Here is a 23753-nt window from a genome sequence, read left to right on the forward strand (position 1 = left end):
TGATATATCTATGGGAATATATCTATATTAATGTGGTTATATTTTTTAAAAAATCTAGAAAATGGCTGTGTATGCAGTTCAGTGGTAGAAGTCTTCCCTAGCATGTGTAAAGCCCTGGGTCAGAGTCCCAGCATCACAAAAAGGGGACAAAACTAGAAGAACCAAATATTATCTTCAACTTCTAGTACATTCTGTGGCCATGTTTCATTTCAGTCTTTTCCCACATACTACTTTAATGTATTTAATTGCTAAAACTTGAGTTTCTCAAAATATTATTATCCCCTATCCTTGGTTTGCCATTCTTCACTTATTTATGAGTCAAGGACTTGTGTTTGGGTCAAGAATATTTGATAGAGTGTCATCATATTCTTTAGGCAACTTTTAACATCTTAAACATTCCTGTTACAGATAGCTAAGAACAAACAATGTGGTGTGCATACAGAAGTCACGACCTTAACACAAGAGAAGAAGCTGGGTTCCAATCCTGGTGAATGGATGCTGGAAGGGTCCAGAGCATCTGGTGGACTCAAGGGAGATTTCCTTAAGAAAAGCGTAGAACCAGAGACTTCCCGGAGCTTTGACCTTAACCAAGCATGTTCTGTTAGGGAGGATGAGTTTCAGTTCCAAGGGCTCAGGCACACTGTGACAGGTAGGCAGCTGGTTGAAACAAATCTTCTGGACCTGAAAACAGTTGAGCAGCTGCGACACGGTCTGAAGACTGTTGAAGAAGTTCAAAAAAGTCTTAGCAAGTTTTTGACCAAAGCCACCTCAATTGCAGGACTTTATCTAGAGTCTTCCAAAGAAAAAATGTCATTTGCTTCTGCAGCCCAGAAAATCATAATAGACAAAATGATGGCTCTAGCGTTTTTAGAGGCTCAGGCTGCAACAGGTTTTATAATCGATCCCATTTCCGGTCAGACTTACGGTGTTGAAGATGCAGTTCTTCGAGGCATTGTTGATCCTGAATTCAGGAATAGGCTCCTGGAGGCAGAGAAGGCAGTTTTGGGATATTCACATTCTTCTAAGACATTGTCAGTGTTCCAGGCAATGGAAAACAGAATGCTTGATAGGAAGAAAGGTAAACATATCTTGGAAGCGCAGATTGCCAGTGGGGGCGTCATTGACCCTGTGAGAGGCATCCGTGTCCCTCCAGAAACTGCTGTGCAGCAGGGCTTGCTGAACAATGCCATTTTACAGTTTTTGCACGAGCCGTCCAGCAACACAAGAGTCTTTCCTAACCCCAACAACAAGCAGGCTCTGTATTATGCAGAGCTGCTGCAGATGTGTGTGTTTGATGTAGACTGCCAGTGCTTTCTCTTGCCATTCGGGGAAAGGGACATATCCAGTCTCAACGTAGAGAAGACTCATAAAATTTCTGTGGTAGATCTGAAAACAGGAGCGGAACTGACTGCCTACGAGGCTTTCCAGAGAAACCTGATTGACAAAAGTACTTACCTTGAGCTTTCAGGGCAGCAGTACCATTGGAAGGAAGCCACATTTTTTGACTCCTGTGGGCATCCTTCTCACATGCTGACTGATATTAAAACTGGTTTGCAGTTCAATATTAGTGAGGCCATAGAGCAGGGAACACTAGACAAAACCTTGGTCCAAAAGTATCAGGAAGGCCTCAGCACCCTAACAGAGCTGGCCGACTTTTTGCTGAGCAAGGTCATTCCTAAGAAGGATCTGCATAGTCCCATTGCAGGTTACTGGCTGACTGCTAGCGGGGAACGGATCTCCTTACTAAAAGCCTCCCGGAGAAATTTGGTTGATAGGATTACGGCCCTCAGATGCCTTGAAGCCCAAGTCAGTACAGGGGGGATAATTGATCCTCTAACTGGCAAAAAGTACAGAGTGGCCGAGGCTTTGCATAGAGGCCTGGTTGATGAGGGCTTTGCCCAGCAGCTGCGCCAGTGTGAATTAGTGATCACGGGCATTGGCCACCCTGTCACTAATAAAACGATGTCAGTGGTGGAAGCCGTGAATGCGAATATCATAAGTAAAGAGATGGGCATCCGATGTCTGGAATTTCAGTACCTGACCGGGGGCCTGATAGAGCCACAGACTCACTCGAGACTGTCAATAGAAGAGGCTCTTCAGGTGGGTATTATCGATGTCCTCATCGCTACCAGACTCAAAGATCAGAAGTCACACGTCAGGAACATAATATGTCCTCAGACTAAAAGAAAGTTGACATATAAGGAAGCCTTAGAGAAAGCTGATTTTGATTTCCACACAGGACTTAGGCTGTTAGAAGTTTCCGAGCCCTTGATGACAGGGATTTCCAGCCTCTACTACTCTTCCCAGTAGGGCGTGTGACTCCATGCAGAGACGGTGCCGGCTGCTTCCTGCCATCTGTTCAGAGCAGATGGCGTCTGCTCAATGTGCAGTCTAGGAACTGTGTCACTAACTCAAAGCACTGATAACTTCTTGTAGGCTGGAAATAGCTCCCTGCTCAGGAAACATGCTCCTTCTTAAGCTGAAGATAACAAAAGATTGGCTGCCCCTGAAATATTACATTTTTAAAGCATCTCACTAAAAGAAATGGGTTTTACCTAGAAAACAGGGTAAGCGTGATGACTGTCAACACATTCACAGACTCATTTCTTCAGTCGTCCCTCAGAGCCCTTTCACTGAATAGACTCAGCATGTTTATGACGCCGTACAACATGCACCCTGAAAGAGCATCTCCAGGGCACCACGGGATGGAAGAGAACATGCAGATGTGTCCAGACTCATGGGGCTAGAGATCACTTCCTGCGGCTATGATGTTCTTTACATATTAAAGTGTCCGTCCATTGTAACCTCTTATTTTAGTTGAGACTTCGGAATTAAAATCTAACAAATCCATTGTGTATTGGAGGAGGGGGAATCATCTGTGTGTGGTCATTCTCTCTCCTTTTGCTTCTTGTTGTCTGATAGCTCTCTGTCAAGCCATTCTTAATTGTAATGCTAATGTAAAGGCAGCAATTCCCAAATCTCTCAGTCCCATGAATAAAGTTGAGTTTGCTTATTTGTCATACTCATGAAGCAGCTGGGTAGTCAGAGCAGTGAATAAAGATCAATTGTCAAAGCTTTCCCAGCTACCGTAGACATCTGCTGTGTGACATGGGGAACAAGGTTAAGAGAATGAATAAAAATATCTCCGTATCCTGTGTGCATGATGGGAAAAAATCTTTGCATTCTTATTTTCAGCCGAGAGGACAGGTTAGTTGAGAATCTCAGTCAACGGTCATTTACTAGAATGTGTCTTCTTTCTTTAACCACCTGTCAGAAGTCTTTGGAAGAAGAGAAGAAACAACATGTTGAAAAAGCTAAAGAATTGCAGAAATGGGTATCAAATATCAGCAAGACAATGAGAGATGGGGAGAAAGCTGGGAAACCTCTCTTCTCTAACCAACAGGTATTCACAGAGGTCCTAATGCTGGCTGGGTACAATTTACTAAATCATATATACAGTCTACAAAGGGCAATCTAGAAATCATATTATGTCAGTTTCCCCCAGGGTTACCGACTTTTATGATTATCCAAGAGGTTGGGCTGTGAGGCAGTTTGCCCAAAGAGTCATAGTTAGAATGTGATGGAAAAGGGTGTCCTATTCCAAAGCCAGAACCATTTGCATTGGCCACACTATCAACAAACCAATAGGTTATAGGACTTTACCATACATAGAGCCACTCCCTGATTAGAATGCCTAAGATTGTTGGCCCATGAAGTATTCAGTCCTCCATGCCACCCACATCAGAAAGACATGGAGAATTCCATCTATAAATGTGAACATCGTTGAATGTTTAGTAGTTCTTTTCTAGATCTTTTTCACAAGGAAATAGTTGCTTAGTGTTAGTTGGGAGACTACATCAGGGAGGTGTTTTTGCTCCACAGTGTACTGCTTAAAGCTCAGGACATTGGCATTAAGTTATAAATTCTATTAGTGCTATATAGGTAGTGGGACTTCCTTATAGTTTATATTTTCCTGTTAGGTTGGTCTTGTTTTGGGAAGACAAGGTCAAGGCAAGTCTCACCTTTGCTATGCAGCAGGGGCTGGCCTTGAACTCCTTATCTTTGGCCTCAGTTTCTCAAGTGCTAGGATTTTAGGCATGTGTCATCATGCCTGGACATTGACACCAAGAGTAGCTTTTGCATAAGAAATACTTTTCCTACATTAAGCTAGCTCCTCCTCTTGCCTTACATTGGTAGTTTCTAGAGCTGTCAGTCAGTCTCAGGGTTTCGTGTCTCTTCTAGCTCTGCCTTAGCACTTATATTCAGTTGATGCTTGCAAGGTATGATCAGGAAAGGCATCAATTATTGTCTAATCTTGCTTTTGATATAAGGCCAAATAGATCTGATTTGGGGTTTCTCTTAAGATATTATTCTTTGAAAATGGAGCCAGTTAGCTCGTCTTATATGGTTTGTATCATTCAAATGGAAGAACTGATAATTCAGGAAGAATTTACATTTGGTGTGTTTTAAGCCAAAACCCTTCAAGATGATTTGCCCCAAATGTTTGACTTTAAAATATCCCCAAGCTTTTCCTCACAATCAAATAGGAAAGCATTAAAACAGACACATAAGCCTTAGCAAAGATGTGTTGAGAGAATGTGTTTCTGCAGAAGCATGAATTATAAGCACCTGGTGTCTTCACATTTTAGTTACAGGTTCTCTAAGACATTAGTAAAATTTGGATGTAGTGTACATGGATACTTTTAAATAAGAGCATGGCTTTAACTGGAGTTCTGCCAGAACATTTGCTCTTTCTCTTCTAAAGGAAACAGTGGTCTGATACAAACAATGAGTGAGTCCATTTACCTTCATGGTTACCTACAGCCATGAAAAACAGATGTAAACTGACTGAATAGTACACTTGGCACCTTTTCATTGGCCTGGTATTTCCTCTCACTCCTGTTCATTTGCAAGAGTGGAAGCTTTGATCAGATGAAAGGGGATTGGGGGAAACTCCTTTTTCCCTTGGTTGATGGGTTTCCCTTCTCCCCTTGCCACAGATGACCTGGGATGGAGGGTGCTAGCCTGAGCTGTTATCTCTTGATCGACAGGCCACTGGGTACTCTTTCATCACAGTGAAGGAGCCTCTGGACAGATGCTCCTCCTTGAAAGTAGTGTCCCGCAGTCACAGTGTCCTTTTGAGAACAATGACACACAGGGATGTTAGTGAGCCAGCCCTGAGTCTCTGGCCTTTGGTACATTCATAGCTGGGCCAGGACAAGTGTAACAAGTGTGTGGTGTCACAGTAAGACGGTAGCACTGTGACTAGAGGGCTCTGCACTTCCTCGTGCGTCTGCTGGGGAGAGCCGACCTCTTAGGTAGTCCTTTACACCGCCCACAGCCAATAGGTCATGTGCGTCACTTTTGTCTTGATCGAAATGTTACATTTTAAAATTACTATTTAATGCTCATTTTGTAGGGGAGAATTTGAATTGCCTCCTTTACTTTACAGATTTCCAGTAAAGAACTAGCCACCAAAAAGGAGCAGTTCTCCGAAGCTCTTCAAGTCACACAGCTTTTTTTGGCTAAACATGGAGACAAGTATGTTGGCTTTCATTGGTCCTTTCGGGCAGTGTAGGGTCACCTTCTGAAAACCATCTGACGTCTTAACAGTGGGACACAAACCACACTTAATAGAACATGAACGTAGCAGTCTGTCACTCCTAGTCTTCACCATTCTGCAGTGAGCTAACCCCTCATCTATTTCTGATAACTAAAACTGGCTCGTATAGATTGAAGACGAGGAGCCAGTGAGTGCTGTACAGGCTCTAAGTTAGATTTTAATTCTACATAGTACCCCAAAACTGCCTTTTGGGAAACTTCATAAATGTGTTCTTTATGGGTGCATGTGACTGCGTGTGTGCATGTGTGCCTGTGTGCGTACACACATGCATGGATCTCTGTGTTTTATAGTCCTTTTTTCACAAGTTGTTTCATATATTTCAACCATGTTATTCTTTGAAGAACCTTTCTCTGATCAACTTGCTGTAGTTATTCTGGTTTTTTTGTTTGTTTAGATCTTGAAGAGATACTATTTAACTCTTTAGTCTCTTTCTTAGACAAAGGAAGGAATCTTGGCTATTTTATATAGGCCTCTTGTTTTAATATATAATCATTCCAAGACCTCAGAAATAGCAGTGACATTTGAAGCAAGTTACATAATTTGACACTTGAAGGCTAGCATCACCTCTTGGTACTTTATGCCTATTACAGACTGACAGATGAAGAAAGAAATGAATTGGAGAAACAAGTGAAAGCTCTTCAAGAAGGTTATAATTTATTATTCAGTGAATCTCTGAAACAGCAAGAATCCCAACCCTCTGGAGATACGAAGGTAGAGGAGAAGGTAACGTTACTCACTGCTGTGAGGTCCGTTCAAAGGCCTAGTCTGTGCATGACTGAAAATATATGGTAATGTACCTCAAAGTTGATATGTAGAAAATACACAGAGAGAATTTATTTGAGTGTTTGGAGGCCTCTGTTTATGAAGTACAATCTTACGTGTGCTGGTCATCAATCTACGCCTTCTTAATCTCTGCCTTGCATGGTCAAAGAGGACTCGTTCATTTTCTAACTCTTCTTTTTCAAAGCTATTCTTTAACTGTTGTGTTAGGTTTTTTTTTTATAAGATATGGTAGAAAAGAGCCTGTGGGTCATCTCTACAGCTGATATGCTATGGAGTTGTTTTGATTGTCAAAGATGAAAATTATTTGAGTGGCCAGGCGTTGGTGGTGCACGCCTTTAATCCCAGCACTCGGGAAGCAGAGGCAGGCAGATCTCTGTGAGTTCGAGGCTGGTCTACAGAGCTAGTTCCAGGACAGCTTCCAAAACAATGCAGAGAAACCCTGTCTCAAAAGAAAAAAGAAAGAAAGGAAGGAAGGAAGAAAGAAAATTATTTGAGTGATGGGAGGCTACATCTTAAAGTGAGAATACTCTCATATCTTCTTAAAAACAGAAATCACTGAAAAATTGTTTGGCTCATAGTAATGTACCCATCTCAGTGTTCGATATTTAAAAGGTGTTTGTTATTTTTAACTTCATGACTCCTAAGAATATTTTCATGTAATTTGTCATGTTTTGGGGGTATGTAACAAGTTTTCTAGCTATTTAATTTTTTTTTACTACCCTTGGAAAAGTCTGTATGCTGTAAACATCAATAGCATGGAGTTTGATGCTCTCTCTTGTCACTAGGCTCTAATCTCACCCAGATGCAGAAAGCATGGTTTGCCTTCTAGATACGTGTTCTCTTTTCTCGCTGCCCATGCCTACTCCTGTGTCCTCACTAACCTTGTTAGTATACACAGATATTAAGTTTTCAATTCACAGATGCATGTTGTTTTCAAAGCTTTATCACATCCTGTGCTGTTGAATAGATCACTGACATAGATCACTTGTGCATTTGAGCTGCCTAACATTCACAAGCTGCCTTGGTAAGTAGAGGTCTTTTTTATGATTAAGTATATTATTATAAAACAAAACCTCCTAAGTTGCAAGAAACTGCCTTGGATACCAGACTGACCTGATCTTTCTACATTTTCCTTTCAGCTGGATAAAGTGATTGCAGGCACCATCAATCAGACAACTGGAGAGGTCCTTTCCATCTTCCAGGCGGTTTTGAGAGGTCTTATTGACTATGAGACAGGAATCAGGTTGCTTGAGTCACAGCTAGTGATCTCTGGTTTAATTTCCCCAGAATTAAGAAAGTGTTTTGACCTCAAAGATGCTAAAAGCCATGGCCTCATTGATGAACAAATTCTGTGCCAGCTGAAAGAACTGAATGAAGTAAAGCAGATTATTTCTACCGCGTCACCAACCACAATTCCCGTGCTAGATTGTCTGACTCGAGGCATGATATCAGAGTCCATGGCCATCCGAGTTCTTGAGACACTGCTTTCTGCAGGTTCTCTGGTGGTTCCAGCCACAGGCGAACACCTGACATTACAAAAGGCTTTCCAGCAGAATTTGATTTCCTCGGCATTGTTTTCTAAAGTCCTAGAAAGGCAAAATACTTGCAAAGATCTTATTGACCCATGCACTTCGGAGAAGGTATCCTTAACTGACATGGTACAAAGAAGTGTTTTGCAGGAAAATACCGGGATTTGGCTTTTACCCGTGAAGCCACAGGAAGGGGGCAGAATAACACTGAAATGCGGAAGGAGCGTCAGCGTCCTAAGAGCAGCTCACGAAGGGCTCATAGACCGTGAAACCATGTTTAGGCTGTTAGGTGCACAGCTTCTGTCTGGTGGTCTGATCAGTTGCAGCTCGGGTCAGAAAATGACTGTTGAAGAAGCCATGGCAGAGGGAATGATTGACAGAGACACTGCGAGTAGTATCCTCACCTATCAGCTTCAGACAGGTGGGATCATGCACTCAAACCCTGCGAAGCGACTGACGGTGGACGAAGCCGTGCAGTGTGACTTGATCACTTCCAGCAGCGCTCTTCTAGTTCTGGAGGCCCAGCGGGGCTATGTTGGGCTCATCTGGCCCCACTCTGGTGAAATATTTCCCACTTCTTCATCCTTACAGCAAGAGTTGATTACAAATGAGTTAGCCTACAAAATTCTGAACGGGAGACAGAAAATCGCTGCTCTCTACATCCCAGAGAGTTCTCAGGTCATTGATTTGGATGTTGCTAAGCAGCTGGGAATTATAGATAATAATACAGCATCTATCTTAAAAAATATAACACTGCCAGACAAGATGCCAGACTTAGGAGACTTAGAAGCTTGTAAAAATGCCAAAAGATGGCTCTCTTTTTGTAAATTCCAGCCATCTACAGTTCATGATTACAGGCAAGAAGAGGATGGGTCTGATGGTGAAGAGCCAGTTGCGGCCCAGAGCTCAGAACAAACTAAAAAGTTATTCCTATCTTATTTAATGGTGAACAGCTACATGGATGCAAACACGGGGCAGAGGCTTTTGCTCTACGATGGAGACTTGGACGAGGCTGTGGGCATGTTACTGGAAAGCTGCGGTGCAGAACTCGGAGCCAACCCATCCATGAAAGAAAGTCTCTCTGTCCTAAGCAACCCTGATGCCTTTCCTAGTTGTGCTTCAAGTAAAGAAAAGGATGAGTGTTCAGCTTCAGTATCTGGTTCTGATAAATGTCCTTACAGACAGCCTGCACATAAAGAGCCTCTTGAAAACAGAGAGTGGGCCATAAATGAAGAGTTTTGTAAAACAGAAAACAATGATAACAGTAGTGAGTTGTGTTGGTCAGAAAACCTAACGAATACAACAGCAATTGTTCATAAAGCCAGTAGTCCTTCTAGTGTGTGTGTTCCCAAACCTACATCATATTCAGCACAGCCTGAATATGCAGAAGAGAGCATGTGCAGACATGATTCTGATGACATACTTAAAGACCGTAAAAATCAAAGTGAGCTTGAACCAGAGGCACATCTGGATGGATGTAATCATTCTAAAAGCACTCAAGGTTTTGCAGGTAATTTTTTGACATCAAAAACTGGTAGACTTTGTAATTGGAATGAAAGAGAGAATGAAGATAACATGCAGAAGGACCCATCTGTCTTTGACTATTCCCCCCGGCTGAGTGCCCTGCTAAGTCATGATGAGCTGAGGCACAGTCAAGGAAGCTTCAGTGATACACAAACCCCACAGAACATGGGACACGTAAGTGAAGCTTCTCCATTGTCATTCAATGGCCAAAGTGTGTCAGCTGATCAAAATACAAGAGAAAAATTCCAAGACCAGTTTCTGGGAATCGCAGCTATTAACATCAGCTTCCAGGGGGAGCACCGTGGACAGAAATCTTTAGATACTGAGTGTAGCGATCCTCAAGTACAATGTCACATTGATGAGTACATGTCAGATGCTTCGGGTGAGAGTGAAAATACTCACCAAACAGATGGAAATGAGAAAAGCAGGTCTGAGACGGAAGAATTCTCCTGTACTGTGATCCCTGGGGATGGTTCCTGTAATACCGACACATCAGTTTGTGGTACACTGTCACATAAAGGAGCCATTGATGCTGGTGACTATGAGACATCCCTGCTGGCTGATCAGCAGAGTGACACAGGAACAGACTCTGAGAGTGATGATTATTTTTATGATACTCCTTTGTTTGAAGATGATGACCATGATTCTCTGGTTCTTCAAGGTGATGACTGTGATTGTTTGCAACCTGAGGACTATGATGTGTTGGAGGAGGAAAATGATGGGACCCCTTCTCCTGTTAATATTTTGCATGATGTTTCAAAAGAGAAGAAAAATCCTTTGTTTCCCCAAGGAGGAGTAGTTGATAGCTTAAGTGTGAAGAGCAAAGTGCATTGTTCTCAAGAATTTCTTGTAGGTATGGAGAAACCTGAATTGTATTTAGTTGACCAGAAACAATTAAATTCAGTTGGCTCAGTCAAGGTGAATGAACAGTTAGTGGGACCTGTATCCAAAAGGGAAAGCCTGTGTGACCTTGGCAGTAATGATTCTGACTCATTGACTGATGGTGAAATTATAGGAAGGAAAGAGAGCCCAGGCGCTTCATTAACACCTGATGGTAGTTGGAGAGGGAGAAGGGAAGAGTGTGACACCAGCCAAGAAAGTCAGTCTGATACTGACCATGTAGGTTCCATGCAAAGTAGAGAAAGTTACGAGCATTATATATGTGATGATAGTGACACGGATGATGACTACGATGACACTCATAGTGGGGACTACAGCAGTGAAGATGGTGGTGACAGAGGAGGAGGACAAGGAGTAGAAAATGAGAATGGAAAGCCCATGTACCAAGTTGAAGATACCCAATTGTGTGCCACGGCTGTAAACAAACATGGGGATAAAAACCAAAGTATCAGTAACGCAATTATCCTAGATAAAATGAACCATTATAGTCCTTTAGAAAAGCAGCACCCTGCGAGTGTTTTGCAGCCAGAATCAACTGGTAAGAAAAGTCCAGGCACTGAAAGAAGCAACCATGCAGAACTTATGACTAAAGCTGATGGGGAAAACAAACCAAGTCTGTCTAATCACATGGCAACTAGAGATGTGTCACTGTGTGAAGGTAAAAACAACTCCTCAGAAAAAATCTATGGTTTTGAAAGTATTTTATCTAACAATACTGGTTTGATTTCTGAATTGGAAAGTGACATAATGAACACAAAAGTCAAGTTGGTTCAGGGGCCAGAATCTACGAACATTCTAAAGGCTGAAGATGGGCATCTTGAGAATGTGACACCCAAAATCAAACCATCTTCAGATAAAATCATTTGTTCTGAAACTGAGTTAATAGGAGGACCTTCTGAGGGAAGCCAGTTGTCATCCACAGTAAGTGACAAGGATCGGCAAGGAAATGGGAGAGATCTGGTTAAAGGTAGAGACAGCAAAGACGAACCACTAGTAGATGAATCATTCACTCGGGAAATGGGCTTGGGTAAAGAAGAAGGGTCGATAGAAGGCTCAGGAGAAGAAGAAAGGTATCTCGACCCCTTTCCAAATAAAAATGCCGCAAAGAGCCTCAGCATGGTTGAGAGTCAGTTTCCCCATCTACTGGAAAACACCAAGGAGCTTAGTCACAGAGTGGGCCCGAGAGCAGCAACTGTGACTCTTGGAGGTGAACCCAAGAGTGTGCCAAGGGGACTTAGTGAAAGTCCTGTTCCATCTGAGACTCTTGCAGAAATATTTGACACCTCAGCCTCTGAAGTGACTCATGGTTACTTTACTTCAGATGTCACTTGTTCTGAGGTAAAGAGCCCTGTGGAAGAAGATTCCTTCACGGAGGACCCAGAGAAAGAGAGTGGTCCGTTTATGTCTTTAGAACACTGTGATAAATGTACACAAGTGAGTGTACCGGAGCCAAATGAAAATATCCCAAACTGTGTCTCAATAGTTTCTCCCGTCAAGAAGGATGATTCGTGGACAGTAAATAATGCGGAGGAAACTTCGTCAGCCACTCCTCAGAAGGCTGGTGCTAAGATCCAGCAAAGTGACACTCGTACCCAAGAAAGTATTTCAGAAGGAAAGCCGGGAACTCTTCAGTTCACTCCAGAAAATAGTGACACCACACTGTTGCCCTTACCTCTTGAAAGTGTGGAGGCCTGTGGGGAAAACACCAGTTTTGTGCAGTCTAAGCTCCATCTGAATGGAGAGAAAAATTTCTCCAGTAACACTTCAGATGTGGGCCGCTCAGTGCTAGAGAGACGCAGGGAGAACGAGAAACAGCCGCACAGAGAACTAGCCTTATCGCCAGTACTCCAAGAGAGAGAGGTCCATGCCCCTGCGTTGTCTCTGGCCTTTGTGGATGATGGAAAGGACATCTTGAAGAGCATGTTAGAAGAAAGTCATATGAATCTCCAAGAAGTGGGAGGCCCTTCAGCTTGCACAGGCACCAAAATTTCAATTCAGAACTTAATTAAAAGAGTTCTCTTGTCTCAGTTGCCAGATGAAGTTTCTGGTCTGCCTAGTCCTGGCGTTTCCCCCAGGAATAACTCAGAACTGAAGGCAGAGAGTGGAGGTGATCCTCTCTGTGTTGAGAATCTTCTTGATATACTGAAGCAAAAACAAGAAATCCCAGGCATATCCGAGTTGATGAAAGTGTTAACTCAGATGGAGTGTGATCCAGAGAGAAGAGGCATTGAGTCTGAGTTATTTCCATCACCACTCAAAAATGCCTTTTGTAAGCTGCTTTTTGATGGGTATTCCACTGAAAGAGAACAGACTGAAGCCTCCAATCAGAAACAGTGTGCTGCTCCTGAGATGGTGGAAGAAAAGCCATACATCTGCAGTGGTCTTAAAAGCAAAGAAGGAAATCACCATTTCCTGAACCCACAAACTGTGAGAGAAACGGGGTCAGAACACTCTACTGTGCACATAGCAGCATTGCCCAGAGATGAGAAACTTGAAGAGCTATGCAGTGAGCCTCCAGGTCATTCAGAATATATTTCTGGATTAAAAGAAATGGCCTCTGATGATAGCTCAGTGGAAAAAGTGAGTTGACATATACATTTTTTCCATGACAATTCCAGCAGTAAACATGTGGGGTAATCCCATACATTGTTTCCTTTATAATTTTTTCATAAAGGCTGTTAATTACTGTATCCAAATTTGTTTTTAGTGTTCCAATGAGTTGCAGCAGTGTTTACAACATACTGAGAAAATGCATGAATATTTGGCTTTGCTTCAAGATATGAAACCCCCCTTAGACAGTCATCCATCTGAGGATAACAGTCTAGAAGCCCTGAAGAATCAGCTTAAGCAGTTAGAGGTAAGAGTCACCTACTAACGTGCCTGTCAACATTCCATCAGTAATCAAGTTAAGCAAGAGGTTTATTTGGGTTCATGGTTTTAGAGGCTCTAACCTATGATCTTTTGGTCCTGTTGCTTTTAGTTTTGTGGCAAGGCAGTTCATCACCTCAAACAGAAAGGCAGAAGAAAGAGTTTACAGTGCCCCTGTCCCCTTTGAGAGTCCCCCAACCCCTGGGATCTTAAGTCCTCTTACTGAAACCATTTCTTAGTACCAAGCCAAGATCCAAAGCACCGGCCTTGCGAGGCATCCACATCCCAGCCGCAGTAGCTGGTGGTTCACAGATGGTACCACAATTTGCAAAAGGTGGCATGCTTTGCTCTTATGTTTTGTGTTGGGCTTGTGCTTTTTGCTGAGCAGTCAATAGATGTGGAATATATTTCTTTGCAGACATTTGAGTTGGGATTTGCTCCAGTTGCTGTGTTTTTAAGAAAAGATCTAAAGTTGGCAGAGGAGTTCTTAAAGTCTTTTCCTAGTGACCTTCCCAGAAGACACCGAGAGGAGCTGGGCAAAAGCCACGAAGGTTTACAGAATGCCTTCTCCTCCCTCAGCAGGGTATCCTCAGAAAGAAAGAAGCTAATCATGCTTGCAATCGACTCTGAAATGGTAGGCATAAATGGTGAATTCTGAAAAAATGTGTTTGAGAATTTAAACTGTGTGGTTTTTTTAATTTTTTTTTATTTTTTACTTTTTTCTTTTTGGTTTTTATGAGACAGGGTTTCTCTGTATTGTTTTGGAGGCTGTCGGTCCAGCCCAGCCTCGAACTCACAGAGATCCACCTGCCTGTGCCTCCCAAGTGCTGGGATTAAAGGTGTGCGCCACCACCGCCCAGCGATTTTTTTAAAGTATTATATTTTTAGAGTTCTCAGCTCTTCAGACAGAATCACTGTAGCAATTTGAAATTTGGGGGATAAACAAAAATGAACATGTAGTTTTGTTTTCTAGTCTAAACTCAAAGTTTGCCATGAAGACTTCCTACATAAACTTACATCATATTCAGACTGGGTATCAGAGAAAAGCAAATCTGTGAAGGATATTCAAACTGTGAACGTCCAAGACACTGAACTTGTAAAGAAAAGTGTGGAGTTTCTTAAGGCAAGTACCAGAGTACCTATGACAAAGTACAAGACATATATGTTTAGTGTAAGAACCTTCCTGAGACTATAGGGATTATTTCCTGCCTTTTGAATGAAGAGATGCCTTAATTTTCATTAGTTGCTCTAACTCTGGAAGCTATCCCATACAATGTACCAAATTCTCACTACCACTGACAAACTGATAATTGTGTTTATGTCTTTTTTTATAAATGTCATATGCAGACAAGATTGCTGTAAGTTAAAGTATAGGAACACAGGTCATATTTATATGCCAATATGATTTTGGTTTGAGGTTTTTTTTAAAACAGGCTCTTTGAACAACATTCCCATGAACATAGTTGAGTTCCTTGCCTCAGAATCAGAATACCAAAATTATAGTGTGTTTAATTCACATTTTGTGGTCTCGTTATGTGTTATCACAATTACTTCGTGATGTTATTGTGCCTTTCACTACCATGAATGAACATTCTTCTTTTTGTTTTTTGTTTATTTTGGGTTTTTTGTTTGTTTGTTTTTGTCAGGTACATTTTAAGTCTAATCTACCAGACAAAGATGGAATGTTCTTGGTTTTTATCTTTATAGGTTAACATATTTAAATACTTCATTATGGGGATGGAGAGATGGCTTAGTATGTAAAGTGCTTGCCACACTTTCTGAGTTTAAATCCTAGATCCCATGTTCAGTCAGGTGGGGTAGCACACATCTTAGTATATAAAGTGCTTGCCACACTTTCTGAGTTTAAATCCTAGATCCCATGTTCAGTCAGGTGGGGTAGCACACATCTTAGTATATAAAGTGCTTGCCACACTTTCTAAGTTTAAATCCTAGATCCCATGTTCAGTCAGGTGGGGTAGCACACAGCTGTAACACCGGTGCTTCTGCCGGGGAGTGGGAGGTGGGTATAGGTAGCTTGTGAGCCAGCTGGCTTGGAGGAAATGGTGAACAATGAAAGAAAAGCCAAGTCTCAAACAAGGCAGAAGACATGAAACAACACCTGAGTCTGTCCTCTGAGCTCCACACTAGTGCCCTCGCACACACGTGCCCATACTCACACGCATACATGCACACACACAGGCACATACATCACACACACAATATGGAAAATGCTTTTATTACCTATTACCAGGCAGTGAATAAGTGCGTTTTTTTATGAGTACTGGGAAAGTATCGTTAAACCTTTGAGTGCTGATAGAAGGCGCATATTTAAGCAATAGGTATTCCTTCAGGGTAACTAAGGCTGTTGAACTTCTTCATCGCAACCTACCTTCCATGGCAACTTGTACTGCTTTTCCCCCAGGATGTGCTAAGAGACCTCACACATACCAAAGTGCAGCTGGAGACGACGGCCTTTGACATACAGTCCTTCATCTCTGACCACGCACAAGATCTGTCTCCCAACCAGAGCAGACAACTGCTGAGACTCCTGAATACAACCCAGAAGGGTTTTCTCGATGTGCAGGAGCTGGTAACCACCGAGGCGAGCCAGTTAGAGACTTGCTTCCACCGACAGCAGGAGCTCGGTCATCAGAAGGTCTACCTTTCTTGTGGAGTTGTGCTCACTGTTTGACTTGTTCAGGGTGAAACAGAAATAATGGTCTGCTAGGAGGTGCTCTGCACAGGCCTGAGTGGGTGTGGAGTGTAACATCTGCAGGGGAACAGGGAGAGGCCCTGGGCGGGCCTGAGTGGGTGCAGATCAGAATCCTTGAAGTGAATGACAGCGTAGTTTTTCACGTTGCTGTTGTCATGCCATTGATCGTTCCTTATCACTCTCTAACAGTGTTTTGTTAGGTGAGAGTCTTAATTCTCTCCGTAAAAGTGGGAACTAGAAAGCATTCACAAATGTCCAGGGGTGAGGGTTTATCTCTGGGGGTTCAGAGTACCATTTCCCCCAAAGAAAGGGGGGAGGCAGAGTCAGAGCTTGTGCTTTGGAGTACTTGCCTAGAGCTGAATTGCCTAAATTTGTGTCCCAAGTGCTCTACTTTATCTGCTCTGTGTGACTTAGGGAAATCATTGCCCCCACTTTGCTCATTGGTGAATTAGAAATGGTAATGTGTATCTGGTGATACTATGAGCACCAATAGAAAGGTTCGTGTGAAAAAGTTCTCAGCCTAACTGATGCTGAGCTTTCGGTAAACATGAGCTAGATAATAAGTGTGGGGGGGAGGGAAACAGGGAAATAAAAATACAAGTTTTGATTTATTAATCTTCTAGAATTCATGAGCTCAGTGCTATCTACTGGCAGTAATGGGCAAAGAACATAAAGACGAAATGAAAATAGTGCATGCAACGTTCCTTTTATTCTTGAAGCATCCAGGCATTGTGTGTAGCATGGTAACCTGTGTATACATATCCATATGTTTACTGACAAATCACAACTAACTTCTCTTTTGGTGTCCTTTTGCAGAATTAATTATGTGTGTCGCAGGTTTCAAGAGCTTAAGAAAATGGGATGTTTCTTCCTATTCCGTCAGAAGCACCGTCTCTTACACATATGCATGGCCAGTGTTCTATTGAGCAACTTCGCCCAAACAGGCCCTTTCCGTGTATCTGGGACATGCTCATACTCTGCTCTCTGTCTGTCCTTGCGCGGTTCGCACTCCATTGCTATCATGTTTACAGCATACTTAAAAAGCTTAATGGAGGGTGTTTGCAAAGTGTATTCTGATAAGAGGCATGCTCAGAAGTGGTTTGAAGGTCACCCATTGAAGGTGTTTGGGGTTTTCTCCATCTTAGGTTGTGGCAGAGCGTCAGCAAGAGTACAAAGAGAAGCTTCAAGGTCTGTGTGATCTCCTCACCCAAACTGAAAACCGCCTGATTAGTCACCAAGAAGCCTTTGTGATTGGAGACGGTACAATGGAATTAAAGAAGTGCCAGACCAAGCAAGAGGTAGACCTTTGGTGTCAGCTGCTATAGATCTCTATTAGGCTTGGTACAATGTCCGGAAAACCACTGGGATGCCTGAAAACCTATGAGGTGTATCAGAAGCAAGGCATTCCCAGAGGCCCTGACACTTTACATCGAAAGCTAGATTTACATGTAAAGCAGGCCAGGTCCTTGTCTTTCTTCACTTTTGGATGACATGCTTCATCAAGGGGGTAAATGATACATTACATTGTGAACCCCTTTATGACCCTCTCTGACTCACTCACAAATCAGGAGAAATACACTCAGTGCTTTCTCTTCCTGTTCCTCTGGTCTTTCCTGTAATTGGTTATTTTTTTTATCTTAGAAGGAAAAGGGATGAAATAACAAAAATTCCAGATAAGAAAAATCTGTATTAGGGTATCAGGAGAAAGAGAGCCTAATTATATGTAGTTTTTGATTCAAATTCAGTATTAATCATGCCTCTGGGTCTCCGTTGCCTTCAGTAAGTACTAAGTGTACTTCTACTGCTGCATTGTCATTAAAGCCAAGTAAATATGAGTCAAGTCTCTAACACAGTTTCCTATACCAGGCTCTCATGCAAGTCAAACACTCAACGCTGCAGGAGGTGCAAGGCAGAGTATGGAGAAAAGTGTTGTTAAGATGCAGTGGTACATTATAAAAGATGAAAATGTGTAAAACAGGGCTCCCTTGTTTTTAAGAGGAAATATCACAGAGGAAAATTTTTACTTCCCAGACAAACAAAAGCTGTAACTTCGAGGGAAGTGCTCTCTCTCAAGTGTCCTAATAGCCGGGGCTAAGATGCAAGCACTACATCATGCCAGGCAGTGGTGTCACATGTTTAATCCTAGCACTCGGGAGGCGGAGGCAGAGGCAGACAGATCTCTGAGTTCAAGGCCAGCCTGGTCTACAGAGCAAGTTCCAGGACAGTCGGGGTTACACAGAGAAACTCTGTCTCAGGGAAAATAAATAAAGCAAAGCAAACAAAACCACTACATCATATATAACCTGGGAAAGCTTCTCAGTTCACTGATGGAGCCATTTTCTTTTCTTTCCTGAACAATAGGTTTGTAATAAAATCACTGTTCAGTAGAGTGTGGGGGTAGTATATGCCTGTAAGCATAGCCCTTAGGAGGCCTGCCTGGGCCCTATAGTGAGACTCAAAAAAATAGGTATCAGTGTTTAGAAATAAAGGAAATATCACCACAAAGTTATGTTGTAAATCTCATACAAATATGTACAGTTCATATGCTATCCCTCAATATTTTCAGTGTTTCACAAATATTCTTTTTCTTAAGCATGAAAAACTTACACATTTTTAATATTCAGATTTATATGAAAATTAAAGTGTAGCTAAAGCAATTCACACTACCGTACTCTATATGCTCTCTCAGCTGTATTTGCTTGTCTCCCTGACTACAATAACTCTCTTTTAGAATTACAGTTCTGAAAGAATTGAAATGGTATAATAGAACGTTTTACTTTCCCCCCTGTGTTTTAAGGAATTACAGAGAGATATGCAAGGAAGTACGCAGGCATTGGCAGAAATAGTGAGAAACACGGAAATCTTTCTAAAAGAGAGTGGTGAAGAGCTCTCCCAAGAAGATAGAGCTTTGATTGAGCAGAAACTGAACGAGGCAAAGATAAAGTGTGAGCAGCTGAATTTAAAGGCGGAACAGTCGAAAAAGGAGCTGGATAAAGCGGTAACATCGGCCATCCAGGAGGAGGCTGAGAAGGTACTTGTGCAGGTGTGCGGGTGCACTGTGGCTTTGCCAGAGATGATTAGCACAGCACGGTTGCGTGTGCTAAGCGTATCAGGTGGTGAGCAGCGACTAGCACTAGGAACCGAAATGCTGGGACTGTGGGAGCACAATTGCCAAACACAAAGATAAGAATTGGCTTTGCTTCATCTCGCCTTAAGTAGAAGCAGGTTGAGAGACTTTGTACGTGAAAAGTGCTGCCAACTGTAGTTAAACATTCAAAATAAAATGTTTGAAGGTGGTGTAGACCTAGAGTATCCGCTTGTTGCTTTATAAGGTTTAATAACCACATGTTTCCCACATGTGTTGGTTTTTAAGTTTTAGGATTACCTAAATATATTCTAATGGGTTAAAACCTAGGCTGTGTCTGTGATACTTAACAAACCTTCCCTACACAGGTTGTAGCTGTGAGGCAGCTGGAAGAGAGCAGAACTAAAATAGAAAACCTTATGGACTGGTTGTCGAATGTCGAGACAGATGCGGAGGAGAGGGCAGGGATGGAGCACCCCCAAACGGTGGAGCAGAATGGAACCCATGCGCACGAAGGTGACGGCAAGTCGGTAGCTGGTGAAGAGGATGAAGTCAATGGCAACCTGCTCGAGACAGATGCTGACGGGCACGCCGGGACCACGGAGGAGAATCTGAACCAGCAGTACCAGAGAGTCAAGGTGTGCTGTTTAAACAGCAATGCGTCAGAGTTTGTGTTAGGTCAATAAAGAGTCAGACAGCTTTATACAACCACAGAGAGTCAAGGCTTTCCCTACCCCCAGGTTCACTGTATGTCAAATATAAATTATGTGGACATTCTTAGCAAATACGAATAGGAAGGAGCAAATCATGAGAAACGGCTTCTGTGTACAGGTGAAGCGCTGGCATAGAAATGAAAGAGGGCTGGAGAGTTGGCTTGTTGGTGAGGAACGCTTGCTACTTTTGCCAAGGATCCAAGTTCAGTTCTCAGAACCCACATCGGGTGACTGGAAACTGCCTGTAACTCCAGCTGGCCTCCAAGGTCATCATCCATAACAGGCATTTATGCATAAATCTTAAGAAATAAGTCTGGTAGTCGACCTCTCCAGAGCGGTTGACAGTGACCCAGCCCTCTCCTGCCTCGTTCTGAATCACTTCAGTTAGTTTTCCTGGCTCTCCCTTGAGCCTTTAGATTTCCATTTTATAAGACAATTGCAACTTAAATACAGAAAGTAGCTTGCCCAGGTTGTGAGTGTAGTAGACCTAGAGTTTGGCCTTGACTTCCGCCATAGTTGGGGTCACTCTGAGGATCACTCTACTGAATGTCTGCAGATTGTGCATCCTGGAGGGCACGTCCGTTCTAAGCTTGGCCTCTTGAGGTGGTGCAGGCCACTGTGGAGAGTGAAAGCCCAGGAATCAGTCCTTCATGCCATGGCGGTGTTGGGGCAGCCATTTTTTTAAAAGTGTCCCCGAATCGGTGGTTTTCGTCTTCCCTCGGTAGGCAAGCGCCAGGGTGGACTCCCAAGCTCCTCAAACAGTGCTGACACCCGGGGCAGAATGAGCGTAATGGCAGTGAAGTGACGGGAGCTTTGAATGAGGGAGAGGACAGGCGCTGCCCGCAAGCCTGCTCTCCACCCCCAGCCAAGCACAGGCCTGTCCAGGCTTGACCTCTCACTGTCTGTACTCGTGCTCAGCACCTTATGCACCGCTGATGAAGCTTCGCCTAAGCTACTGTCTTCCACAAACTGAGTCTTTGGCATTTGAAACATCTCTGTGTGCTCCTTCCCGGCATGGCTTCCCATCTGATGGGATGGACATACAGAATGCAGCACCGGATCAGTACCCTTCCTTTTCTGTAAGGAATCTCACAGGCTGCGCGGAGGAGAGGGGCCCGGCTGACCTGGGACCCGTCCTGGCACTGGCCTACCAAGGGGGAGGAGGACGGTACGGCACATTGTTATGTGGTTTAGTGGAAGGTAGTAAGTGCTAAGGGAGAGAAGTCTTTTCTGTTTGTGAGCCTAGCCTCTAACGTCTGAGCCATCTCTCCAGCCCTGGGGAGAGAAGTCTCAATGAGTTGGTCAAGAGTCATTTAGTGCAGTGTGGTTTGCATTTTAGTATTTAAATCAAGCAGTTAAGATAAAGCCATGTTGATAAGATTTGTGCAGATATTTAAAGGGGTAGAGGCAGCTGTCTATTGAAAGATCTGCCATGGGGCAAAAACAGGAGAAAAAAAGTGTACCAGTGCGCCTACCCAGGTGGGTGGGGATAGAGGTGGGAGCCAGCGGAGACCATTATAGTAGAAAGAGCCCTGTGGTGTTAACCTGATCAGGCCCGTATTAGCCAGTAAACAGAAAACTGCTCAAAAGGTTAGTAGCTTTTATTTGCCATATTTGGATAGCATATTTGAAGAAACTTCTTATAGATGGAGAGGAACTTGAGACACCTAAGGCCAGCGTGCTCTCTGGAAATAGAGACCCCAGGTGGCTCTGTATACCTTTAACATGTTGGCAGCACCAATTCCCGAGATCTCTCTCTCTCTGCTTTCCTACCTCGGAGTGGACTTGAACACCTAGCATGAGCCAGATTCTGGAGGAATTCTTTGTACGTGAGCCGAGATGGTCCTTATAGCAAATCTGTCGCACATTGGGGTCACCACCTCCACGCTCACTTGTAAGAAACTGAGGTCCGGTGAGACCAGGTGTCTCCCGCGCTCCCCCCACATCTGTTCCTTCAGCTCTGACGGACACTTTAATGATACTGCTCTTGTTTCCCTGTCTTTAAATTAACCGGTAAGAGGACTTGAAACGCTCATTGACAAGTATGTTGGGTTCTGGAAGCCCGGTCACCCTAAGGCCACAGTGTCCCCAACAGCTCTAACGTTGCAATGGACTTGTTTCCACACAGGCCCAGCACGAAAAGATCATGGCTCAGCACCAGGCGGTCATTGTAGCCACGCAGTCCGCACAGGTACTGCTTGAGAAACAGGGCCACTATCTCTCCCCGGAAGAAAAGGAGAAGCTGCAGGCCAACATGCAGGAGCTGAGGGTACACTATGAGACGGCGCTGGCCGAGTCGGAGAAGAAGGTGAAGCTGACCCACTCCCTGCAGGAAGAGCTGGAGAAGTTCGATGCCGACTGCAGTGAGTTCGAGCATTGGCTGCAGCAGTCAGAACAAGAGCTGGAGAACCTGGAGGCGGGAGCCGATGACCTCAGCGGCTTGACGGACAAGCTGACGCGGCACAAGAGTTTCTCAGAAGACGTCATTTCACACAAGGGCGACTTGAGGTACATCACCATTTCTGGAAACAGGGTGTTAGAAGCTGCCAAATCTTGCAGCAAGAGAGATGGCAACAGGGTTGACAAGGACAGCATCGACACTTCTGCCACCCACAGAGAGGTGCAGACTAAACTGGACCAGGCTACGCACCGCTTCCGGTCTCTCTACTCGAAGGTAATTCTATTTCCCTTTTGGTTTTGGAGTAGAGGTCAGTGTGTGCTGTATTTTTCAATCTGCCCTCTTCACATTTGCTTTAGATTTAGAAATAAAAAATTGTATAAACTGACACGGGGAAAGTAGTAGTTTTATTCATCTCCCTTACTTCTGGAAGCTTTGAGAGAGGTTTACCAGAAGTTTTTGTTATCAAATTATGCAGTACCAAATGTGACCACCAGATGGAACATGTGAACTAAGCAGAAGGAGGGGCTCAACCTCCTCAACCTAATTTCATGTAGGATAATTCCCTTCAAATATATACAGAACTGTTTGTTTGTCCTACAGATGTATTTGATCATTATGTTCTCATTATTAACTACTAATGTTTATTAATGATGAATGTTCTGTCTTGCTTCTTTTATTACTCTGGAAAATGAAGAATCTTATTAAAAATAAAACCTGTAAACCAGGTGTGGTGGTACATGCTCCAAAAACTAAGGGAGAAGGATAGTGAATTTGAGTCAGCCTGGGCTACATAGCAAGACCCTGTCTCAAAATGGGAGGGAGAGGACACAAAAACAAGTGTCCCTGCTTGCAGCATAGGCTGGTCAGACTTGACCCACCTGCATAAATGATTTGCTTCATTTTAGTGTAAGTCATTTGGCCTCATTATGGTGATGTTGTGCAGCATGTAGAGATGGTTTACAAAGCACCATAAAAGTATTTTCATCAAATTTCTATATATATATTGTCTGAAAACCCAGGAGGTGTGCCCCAGTAAGTCTGCCTCATCTGGTGCTTCATTCTTGTTTAAGATCAGCCACCAGTATGGTTTTTTCTTTAATTATTATAAGTCTAGAAATCTCTCCTTATTTTTATGGTTCCCTTTTGGCTTCTCCACACGAAGGGAAAAACTGAGTTGCTCTGTTTTTCTGCCCCGAGCTGCACGGCTCGCGCGTCTTGAGACTATTTGGCGTGTAATCAAACAGTGGGTCTTGTCTTCCTTTCTGTCCCTTCTTTGCATTTTCAGTGCAGTGTTCTTGGAAATAACCTGAAAGACCTGGTGGATAAATACCAGCACTATGAAGATGCTTCGTGCGGACTTCTCTCTGGGCTGCAGGTCTGCGAGGCCAAAGCAAGCAAGCATCTATGCGAGCCCATTGCTGTGGACCCCAAAAATCTCCAAAGGCAGCTAGAGGAGAGCAAGGTAAAGAGGAGAGGGAAGAGGGACAGCCCCCCAGTCGTCCTGTGGATGCCTTCTGTTCTCTGCGCCTGTGTGATCATTTCCCTGTGGGCCAAGAAAACACGTGCAAAGTGTTCTGTCCCACCAGAGGGCGTTCTGACCAGACTAAGCTCTCC

The 23753-nt window shown here is 43.4% G+C and overlaps 1 protein-coding gene across 20 annotated transcripts in view; it reads left to right on the forward strand.

Moving 5' to 3' along the window:
* Positions 1-23753, forward strand: part of Dst (dystonin) — a 400220-nt gene that overhangs the window by 272429 nt on the left and 104038 nt on the right. For 13 of the 20 annotated variants that reach the window (XM_040729445.1, XM_040729449.1, XM_040729447.1 and 10 more), the window contains 13 exons: positions 3275-3403; positions 5453-5541; positions 6214-6346; positions 7546-12939; positions 13067-13216; positions 13646-13861; positions 14201-14350; positions 15650-15883; positions 17086-17238; positions 18738-18971; positions 19394-19663; positions 21867-22412; positions 23425-23601. In XM_040729445.1, coding sequence (XP_040585379.1) covers positions 3275-3403; positions 5453-5541; positions 6214-6346; positions 7546-12939; positions 13067-13216; positions 13646-13861; positions 14201-14350; positions 15650-15883; positions 17086-17238; positions 18738-18971; positions 19394-19663; positions 21867-22412; positions 23425-23601 — 7875 coding nt within the window. Of the gene's footprint in view, positions 1-408; positions 3151-3274; positions 3404-5452; positions 5542-6213; positions 6347-7545; positions 12940-13066; positions 13217-13645; positions 13862-14200; positions 14351-15649; positions 15884-17085; positions 17239-18737; positions 18972-19393; positions 19664-21866; positions 22413-23424; positions 23602-23753 lie in introns of those variants that run through there. The other 7 variants (XM_040729457.1, XM_040729458.1, XM_040729459.1 and 4 more) reach the window with 2 other exon arrangements.

The sequence above is a fragment of the Mesocricetus auratus genome, unplaced genomic scaffold, assembly GCF_017639785.1.
Source record: "Mesocricetus auratus isolate SY011 unplaced genomic scaffold, BCM_Maur_2.0 Super-Scaffold_100021, whole genome shotgun sequence".
Classification (NCBI taxonomy): Eukaryota; Metazoa; Chordata; class Mammalia; order Rodentia; family Cricetidae; genus Mesocricetus; species Mesocricetus auratus.